This window comes from Leptonychotes weddellii, chromosome 15, assembly GCF_054177405.1.
Source record: "Leptonychotes weddellii isolate Sample4059 chromosome 15, ASM5417740v2, whole genome shotgun sequence".
NCBI lineage: Eukaryota > Metazoa > Chordata > Mammalia > Carnivora > Phocidae > Leptonychotes > Leptonychotes weddellii.
This window is the reverse complement of record NC_138383.1, coordinates 230,826-240,420: the sequence shown is the minus strand read 5'-3', so window position 1 is coordinate 240,420 and position 9,595 is coordinate 230,826. Positions and strand designations below refer to the sequence as shown.

General features: G+C 52.7%; 1 protein-coding gene across 3 annotated transcripts in view; it reads left to right on the top strand.

Moving 5' to 3' along the window:
• TBCD (tubulin folding cofactor D) overlaps positions 1-9,595 on the top strand; it is a 164,939-nt gene that overhangs the window by 139,356 nt on the left and 15,988 nt on the right. For all 3 annotated transcript variants that reach the window (XM_081804167.1, XM_081804168.1, XM_081804166.1), the window contains 6 exons: positions 538-600; positions 1,702-1,778; positions 3,404-3,485; positions 5,317-5,435; positions 6,038-6,129; positions 6,991-7,131. In XM_081804167.1, coding sequence (XP_081660293.1) covers positions 538-600; positions 1,702-1,778; positions 3,404-3,485; positions 5,317-5,435; positions 6,038-6,129; positions 6,991-7,131 — 574 coding nt within the window. The remainder of the gene's footprint in view (positions 1-537; positions 601-1,701; positions 1,779-3,403; positions 3,486-5,316; positions 5,436-6,037; positions 6,130-6,990; positions 7,132-9,595) is intronic.

Here is a 9,595-nt window from a genome sequence, read left to right as displayed (position 1 = left end):
GTTGACAGCATGCAGCTCAGTGCTCTTGGTTTGTCCTCATTTTGGCCCCTCAGTGGACTCCTGGGTGCTCACCTGTCCTGACCTAGGTGGACTGTGAGTGCTCACCTGTGACAGGACTCTTGCCACTGTCTTTGGAGATCCCTTTCCTCCTGTGTTAGCAGCTCCTCTATGGTCCTCATCTCAGGCAGATGCCATAGCTCCTGGTCACTTGTAGGTGTCGATGGCCCCGTCAGCACATGCGTCCTCTGAATCGAGAGTCGTCCCTGGGGATTCGTATTGGGGTCACATCTGTAGCTGTGGGCTGTGTTGCTCCATGTGGCCCTGGGGCTGCCTCTACCTGGGCCAGGTCTGGAGCAGGTTCCCTGAGGCTGCCCAGCTGAGGAGGTGCTGGGGCTGCTCACGGGCTGGCCAGACACGGGCACTGGTGTGTCCGGAGTGGCCAGAGGGACTTGGTACCAGCAGCTCAGCACTCAGCAGGATAGGTGCTTCGATGGGCACTCTGGAGAATGACATTGCATTTATTCTTTTCCTTCCTAGTGTGCATTTTAATAGAAAACTTGTCCCTTTCCAAGATGCCTTTTAGAGGTGACGTCGTAATCGGTAAGTGCTTCTCTTCTTCTTTGTAGACTCACATTGTAGCATTTCCTCCCAGAACTATTTCAAGTTAAAAAGAAAATGAACCAGCTAGGATAGATGATAACCCGTTGTAAATAATGAGCATCCCCCCCACTCTCCTCCTCAAAAAGAGAGAGATTCTTTCCCTTGTCTAGTGAGAGGTCAGGCTCCTTCCTCAGAGCTCCTGGCTGCCACTCTGCCTGTGGCACCTGCCCCCAGTGCCGGGCAGCCTTGGCTGTCCCTTACCCCGACAGATGCATGGTGCAGGCCTGCAGGACCCGTGGTGCAGGCAGGATGTGTGAGGAGGGACAGCTCTTGTGGAGCAGTGGCCAGGCCCCTCTGCAGACCTCGAGCCCTCCACCTTCTATGGCACGTGGCCACAGAGAGGCAGTAAGAAAGGGGCCTTGGGGTCACCTTTATCCCCCGGCCGACTTTATTCTTTGCTTTTTTTTTTTTTTTTTTAGATTTTATTTACTTATTTGACAGAGAGACATAGCGAGAGCAGGAACACAAGCAGGGGGAGTGGGAGAGGGAGAAGCGGGCTTCCTGCCGAGCAGGGAGCCCGATGTGGAACTCGATCCCAGGATCCTGGGATCATGACCTGAGCCGAAGGCAGACACCTAACAACTGAGCCACCCAGGTGCCCTTATTCTTTGCTTTTGCAGCCTCAAGTTCTGGGACCAGGAGACCAAAAAAAAAAAAAAAAAAAAAAAAGAATTGGATAAATTTAGCATTCTATGCTCAGTGTGGGATCTAATTGAGTTAAATATTTAGGTTTTTATTCGTGGGGGCCCAGGGGCATTGTTTGAGAGAGAGGTGCTTCCAGAAGTGGCCTCCTGAAGCTTTCGGTGTTAAAAGAGCAAAAATTTCTCACGGTAACAGTTTGACATTTCAGCAGCCAAGAGAAGGCTTTCTCTCTGAATGGAGAGGGCCCTTGGATTTTGTCTAACCTGTGTAACGTTTACCTTAGATTTTCTCTAGATTCATCTCTAAGGTTACCAACTTTAAGAGGTAGAAGATCTGTTGTTTTAATTTCATCTACATGTTCTTAATTGGGTAAATGAATGTCTTTTGTTCCTTTGACAGATGGTTGGCAGTGGGTGATAAATGACACACTGAGAAATCTCCATCTTATTTCAAGTCATTCTAGACAACAGATCAAGGTATGGTAAGCAAGATTTTTCTGGCTGTTGCATTGTATAGAGAGTGACACTCGGGGTGCCTGGGTGCCTCATTTGGTTGAGCGTGGAACTCTTGATTTCAGCTTGAGTCATGATCTCAGGGTCCTGGGATCAAGACCCATGTTGGGCTCTGTACTCAGTGCAGAGTCTGCTTGAGATTCTTTCTCTCTCCTTCTCCCTCTGCCCTTTCCCTTGCTCATTCATGTGCTCTCTCTCTCTTTCTCTGAAATAAGTAAATAAAATCTAAAAAAAATAGTGACATGAATCTTTTTTTTTTTTAGTGTTTGTTTCAAAGGACTGTGTGCGTTATGAGTCCCTTTTATACACGAATGTTGTGATCATTGATAAATGCCATAATTATATTTGGAATTCTAGATTGTATTATCTATGTAATTTATAATCAGAAAAACCAGTGCAGCCAATGATGACCAGAATATTTAAATTTTATATGACAGTTTCTGGTTAAATTAGATTCAGCTTCTGAACATCTCTCCTGTATGTCCATAGTGATTGTTTATTCAGTTAGGGAGTTTTGTGTCCCGTTCAGATGCAGAATGGTGGGGTTGGAGACTCTGCCGTGACACTTAGGTGTAGGTGGGAGCCGCAGTCCAGGGTCCTTGCCTGAGAGTGCTGGCTATCGTGAGCAAGGACAGAGTGTGTGTGTCCGGTGGCCGATGTGCTGTTTTCCTATCCTGGGACAGGTGACTTTGGCCTAGCGGAGCTGTGACGGAGGTCCTAGTGTGGATGGTGACGGGCTTTGGTATTGAGGGTGGAGAAACGGAAGTCCGTGTTGGTTTCCCATAAGATTAATTCTCCAGCCTCCTGCGTATGCTTCTTTTTTTAAAGGAACTTTATCGTTCTGTAGAATCCAAGTACAGTTTTACGAGTTGAATCTGAATGTTTCGTGGTCAGGTCTCAGAATTTCCTTTTAAGAGCATTCCCTTAATTGATTCACACCAGCAGGGATTGTGGTAGTTTGCGCAGGTGACCTCTCGGTGTGATGCTGCGTTGTGTAGCCCTCCCTGTGCAGCCTCCGGCACCTCTCTCCAGGGCTGCTCCGTCGGGCTCAGCAGCCTGATTTGGGGAAGTGGTGGAAGAGCGTAGAAACCCAGCATTTGCCCTTTGCTGTCTGTCTGACCCTGAGAGGCTTACCTGGAGCTCAGGCTCCTCCTCTTGGCAGTACAGGTGTTCTGGGGGGGGCCGGGGGGCGCGGCTGCTACCACATCAGCTCCACTCTCCTCCCCCCCACCCTGGCCCTGCAACTTCCCCTCTAAGTGAGGCCTGTATGTTACTTCTGTGTGTACAACACACACTTTGCCCTTCGCTGATTCTGCTGGGAAAGAAAAAAAATGCCCCATTTTATTAACTTTTATTAGAAGACTTTGCATGAATGGAAGAAATCATATTTTCCATTCAGATTATTAGTTGCAGAGAATATTGAAGTTATCTGACAGATAACTGATGATGATCAGCAGACGTGCTGGAAAGGAGTATATGATTCAGTTTCTGTTTGTTTCAAACTTAATCACTGGCCTGACCGCAGAACGATCCGATGGCTGGGGCGCCCGGGAGGCTGCACAGCACACTCACGGCCCACTTTGTTTCAGGAAGCGGCTGTCTTGGCCCTGGCTGCTCTCTGCAGCGAGTACTACACCCTGGAGACCGGGGAGGCGGATCCCGCCAGGCAGGGTGAGTGGGCCGCGGGGGCTTCCAGCAGGAAGCGGGGGTGCAGGGTATGGGTTTGGGTGCCCCGTCTCCTGCTGCAAGTGGACAGGGCGTGGGAGGGAGGGCCCGAGCTGGGCGTTGGGCGGAGATGGGGGTGGGGGAAGGGGGCACGGAGGCCTGCTGCTCCCGGATCCGCCAGGTTCGTGTAGCTGCCGCAGGTGTTCATCCCTCTTCGGCTCTAGACGGGTGCTTTCCTGGCGTGTTGGCATTCCCCCGAACGGGCGAGAACAAGCACGATGCTCTCTCTCCATGCAGAGCCTGTGCTTAATGTCGGCAGCGTCTGCCTGAATGACGTTTTCAAGTAAACTCCCCCACTTTGTGCTTTGGAGGTTCCCATTGTACGTGGATGGAACCCCTTCCTTCTCTGGCCTCCGAGGGAGCCTCCTGTTTCCTGTTCCATTTCGTTCTCGTGTTTCCCTTGGTGTTTGTTCCTTGGGTCCTTCTTCTTCTTTCTGGTCCTCGATGCTGGGGTTCTGTCGGCTCAGAGGGTCTGCGTCTGCTGTCCTAGCACGTCCTGATTCCCTGTCCCTGATTGCTTCGGTGACTTTTTTATGGCAGATGTGGTTTTAGGGTTTCCGTATGCACCATGCCACAGTTTCCTGGTGCGGGTCCTTGGCGTGTGCGTGCACTTTGCCTTTTCCCTGTTCACAGAAGCCTCGCTGCACAGCATTGCCTCAGTTGGGTTTTCCAGAACCCCCTCGTGTGGTTCGTCTGACCCATGACGGGTCTGCACGGAGAAGCTTCGTGTCCACCCACTGTGGTGCCCTGTAGTGTTCTCTTGCCTGACAGTCACTTCAGAAGCATATGAAACACTTTTAAATTATTTTAAATGGTAAAAATCGTCTGATTTTTTTTTTTAAATAAGAAAACATTCGGTAATGTGATCTTCTGACAGACTTTCCAAATTTATGATGTTTTTCCCTTGACCATAGGCAGTGTTACATAAAGAGGTACTGACATCATTTTGCATTTAGTCTGTTTTTAAAAATTGGGATGATAAGGTCACATTTCACTTTCTGCCTGAGAAGAGAGTATGGCATCGCTGTGCACGCGGGGAGAGTGAGCAGTGTTCTGGAGTCACCTTCAGTGTGTGGAGACCCCAGCCAGCGCTGCGGAGGTGGCCACGTCAGGGGTGCACAGACGTTCTGGTGTTCCTTCGCTGTCCTAATGTAGGCCCTTGAGGTTTCCATGCACGTGTTGCCACGGTTGTGCTTGGTTGACATCTAAGCAGTGAGGACAAGAATCGGTCACGATGGTTAGACAGGTCGGGGTGTGCAGCCTCCTGGCCCCTCCAGAGCTGCGTTGGTCGAGGACAGCCCGGCAACCCCACTGCCCTTCCCGCCCCAGCTGTCCCTTGAGTCTGCCCTGCACCCTCTGTTCCCGTCCCTGTTTCATCCCTGACAATGGCCTTCCCGTCTCAGGGAGCATCTGTCTGCGCGCAGTGTGCTTCAGCCCGACTGGCAGCTTCTGCCCCTTCGTGCTCACCCTGGGAGGGCATCCCGTCCACCTTTGTGTTCCTGGTGACTAGGACCACATCACGCATTCTTAACCCCTCCTGGATTTATTCTCCTAAGAGTGAAATCGTGTATTAAAATTGCCTATGAAAACCTCAAACCCACCTAATAAAAATTCTTAAATCTGTTTTGATCGGAGCCACTTCTAAGGTACATCTGCTTCAGAAGCCGGCGTGCTTCCTCCCTCTCTCTCGCTGCCTACTCACGCATTTCTGAGACGTCAGAAGGAGAGCGTGTTGTGCGGGAAGGGAGGCAGCCGCCCTTTTGTCGCTGCCTTTCAGAGGAGCTGATACGGCAGTATCTCGCTGACCTGCAGAGCCCGGAGGAGACGGCTCGCTGTGGCTTCTCTCTGGCCCTGGGCGCCCTCCCGCGCTTCCTCCTGAAAGGCAGGCTGCAGCAGGTGAGGCGCCCCGCGCCCTGAAGAAATGGCCTGTTAGGTCCGGGCGTTGCGTGTGAGCCCGGTGGGGGAGGGCTTGGGAGGGGTCAGACCACGAATTTACGCCCGTCCAGGCATGTGGCCATGAGGAAGGGAACGGGGTGCTCTTGAGGGTGCCGGGTGGACACTGTCGTGTGATGGGGGGACTTGGAGGGGCTGAGTTCTAGTCTAACAGAGGGAAGCTCTTGCTGCCTTTGTGGAAACACGCTCCTGTCTTGAGACAGCCGTGCTGTGTTCCCCTCCTCCTGCCCACGACGTCTCGGGGTCAGAGGCACTGGACAGACTCCCTAAAACTCAACTCTGCAGCTTAGCCGTTTGGAACATACGACTCTCAGGACCGAATGGCCCTTTAAGAAGTATTGGATCGAGATCTCAGGAGTCGGCTGATCATTTGTCACAATTTCCAGCTGTGGGCCACAGGATAGGAAGGGGGCAGTTGGCGTTGGGGATGCCCTGCAGAGATGACCGGGGGCAGCAGGTGCCCCCTCCGCGTGTCCTCCGGGCTGCAGCAGGGCGTGTGGTCTGCCAGGTGCACGTTCTGTTGAGGATGCATCACTGCGTTTCAGGTGCTGGCAGGCCTGGGAGCCGTGACTGTCATTCGTCCTGAGAACGTGAGCTTTGCCGAGTCCAGGCGGGACGCTCTGAAGGCGATCTCAAGGTGCGTCTCCTCCGGGCTGTTCCCCCAGTCCTTGCTCTCCCGGGCGCCAGCGACCGAGCACTGAGGTGGTCCCTGTCGGTGTGGTCCAGAGCCCAGTCTCACATGAATCTACTTTGAAGCAGCAGTGTAACTTTTTATTTTCTCGTTTATTCTCTTTTCAGAGGGTTGTCAAAGAATATTTCCAACTCAGAGGCTCATTGACACTTTATTCATTGTTGCTATAGTGAATATTAGACTTCTTTGTTTTAGGAACAGCAACCCACCTCAAGAACTGGGGCATGAACCTTAAGTCTGGAAGGGCCATGTGGTGTTGACCACACACTGCACGCACAACGGGACATGCTTTCCTTTCTCTGTCCCCCACCCGTGCCCCTCTTCTGCTGTATGGTGGCACCACCCCTTTCTGCCAGGACGGAGGCGGGAGGGGCCAGCACAGGTGGCCTCCTGCACACCTTTTTTTTTTTTAAGATTTTTTTATTTATTTGCAAGAGAGAGAATGAGAGACAGAGAGCATGAGAGGGAGGAGGGTCAGAGGGAGAAGCAGACTCCCTGCCGAGCAGGGAGCCCGATGCGGGACTCGATCCAGGGACTCCAGGATCATGACCCGAGCCGAAGGCAGTCGCTTAACCGACTGAGCCACCCAGGCGCCCCTCCTGCACACCTTTTAAGCTGCAGACACTAAGAAATGTGATTTTAGGGAAAGGTGTCATTCAGCGTATGTCAGCACGGAAGGAACTCTGGAATTCTGACTCTATCTCTGAGGTTGTTGGCCTGTTTTAGCGTGTCCTGTCAGGCCAAGATGATGGGAAAGATGGGGTTCACAGACATTTGCCATATTTCACGCATTTTTAATAATTTCAGGGTTTGCCAGACGGTTGGCGTGAGGGCAGGAGGGTCCCCAGACGAGGTTGTGTGTGAAGAGAACGTCTCCCAGACTTACCGCACCCTCCTGGGCTGTCTGCACGACTACACCACCGACAGCCGTGGGGACGTGGGCGCGTGGTAAGGTGGCCCGTGGTCTCTTGCTCATGGTGCTGGAGGTGCGCTGTGCCCCTGGGCCTGTGTTCTAGGGACAGCAGAGCATCCTTGGGCCTGGCTCGTGGTTGTGTTCCACTCTTCTCTGAAAAATACTAAATTCTAAAGCACAGACACTTGCCACTCCCTTGTGCCAGCCCCCGTGGTTGGCTTTCCAGTTCTTCTGAGAAAGTTCAAGCAGACAAAGGCCCTGATGTGGCCATTTAGGGGAAGAAGGGGGTCAGACCACTTTGGAGGAGGAGGAGATGGGTACTTCTCTGGGGATTCAGTTGCACAGTGAACCGTGGCCCCTTCTGATGGGAAACCAGGTACCCACATCTCAGGCTTGGGAGAAACCTCGGCTTGACTGTTCTCGCGAGGACGCCCCCAGACAACTTGTTGTAGTCCGAGCCGAGAGGAGGCTGTGCCCATGGCGCCAGGTTTGCTTTGTGTGTCATTTCTTTGTTCTCACGTTGGCAGCTGTCATCTTTCCAAGATTTCAGTTTACTGTAAATAGCAAACCGAGTTACCCTTTCATTGGAGGAGCTGAGAGCTACCCTTAGGACTTCTGTCTCTTGTTCTGGACACGCTGTGATGGGCATTGTGCTGAGAGGCTGCGTGGGGTAAGGTGTCACTGACATTGGGCGGAATCGTTCTCTTGTTACAGTGGAAACAGAAGCTGGGCTTTATGTGAAGCCTCGAAAGAGAAAAAAGAAATGCACATGTTTTTTCCATATGTGGCAAGTTTTTGGCCACTTTCTTTAAATCTCCCCTGCCCCACCTCATCCTGGACACCGCATCCCCCTGTGGGCCCCATTCCTGCCCGTAAGCCCTGGGGCTCTACTCATTTTTTTTCAGTTTTTTCCTCTTCTTCAGTTGTGTAAATTCTAATTTACGTTCAAGTTCACTGGCTCTTCCCTGCCATCAGGGTCGCCTGAGAGAGCTCTGATTTTGTTACCGTTCCATTACAGTTCCCGTCTGGGGCTTTTCCCCACTTTCTGTGTCTGCCGGCCTTCCCCGCCTTTTCCTCCATCAGGATGTTCCCTCACCTCACTGGTTTGCTTTCCTTCCCTTCTGCTCAGTCCCAGATGGTGCTGGGGACACGGCCGCGTGGGGCCCTGATGGCCTCGGTGTGCCCTTGGAGATGCGGGCAGGGCTCCTCTGTGGGAGCCTGGGGCGCCCCCGTGTACTTGGGGAGTCCACCCTGACAGCTGCCTGGTGGCCCTACAACAGCACAGCCCCGACCCCTGCACTTCCCTGTCCCTGTGGGATGCGGGCTGGGGGGGCTGCCCTGATCGGGGTCTGTGTCAGTCAGTGATGATGGTCGGACCCCACCCCGGGCTCAGTTGTGTGCCCTGGAGAGTGGGTCGTTCCTCCTGGTTCTTTGTGGGGCATGTGGTTTTGGAGCGGATCCTGGCTCCGGGAGGTTTGCTGTGGGGATGGGGTCCCTCACTCCTCCGGGGGTGCTGATGGCTTTCCAGTGGCCAGCGGGCTTGGTTTGAATCCAGAGCTGCGGTCTCCGCCTCGCCTGATGTGGGCGGCCCCCCTTGTGCTGTGTGGTGGGCAGCCCTCCTGCGTGGGCGTGGGGTCCCCCTCTGGGGCACACCCCCGCACGGCGCTCCCTGTGCTCCCGGGGGCCCTGGTCGTCCCAACTCCCCATGGTTCCAGCCGGAAGGGCGGTGGCTTTTCTTGGGTCCCTCCGCAGCACGGACACGGAACCCTGTGAGGAGGAAGCCTGGGTGCTGGTGCGGGCGTTCCCCCCAAGGCCTGTGCGGTGCGGGCTTGGACGCCCAGCGACGTGCGTCCTTTTCAGAAGACTCTCGCTCCCTTTAGACCGTCTCCAGTCACTTATTTTTGCACCTGTTTTCTGTCAGCATGTTTTTTAAAGACCTGCCTGTTTGTTCTGGGATCTGTGGCAACCCTGTGTCTGCCTCTGTCCTCTCCTAGTATTTTAACACTTGGTCTTTTTTTTTTTTTTTAATTTTCATTTATTTATTTTTATTTTTTTAAAGATTTTATTTATTTATTTGACAGAGCCACAGCAAGAGAGGGGACACAAGCAGGGAGAGCGGGAGAGGGAGAAGCAGGCTTCCCGCTGAGCAGGGAGCCCGATGTGGGATTCGATCCCAGGACCCTGGGACCATGACCCGAGCCGAAGGCAGACGCTTAACTGACTGAGCCACCCAGGCGTCCCTAAGAATCTCTCTTTCTTTCTTTTTCTTTTTCTTTTCTTTTCTTTCTTTCTTTTTCTTTTCTTTTCTTTCCTTCCTTCCTTCCTTCCTTCCTTCCTTCCTTCCTTCCTTCCTTCCTTCCTTCCTTCCTTCCTTCCTTCCTTCTTCCTTCCTTCTTCCTTCCTTCCCTCCCCTTCCCTCCCCTCCCCTCCCCTCCCTTCCCCTACTTTGTGTAAGAACACTTTTTTTTTTTTTTAAATGTTTTATTTATTTATTCATGA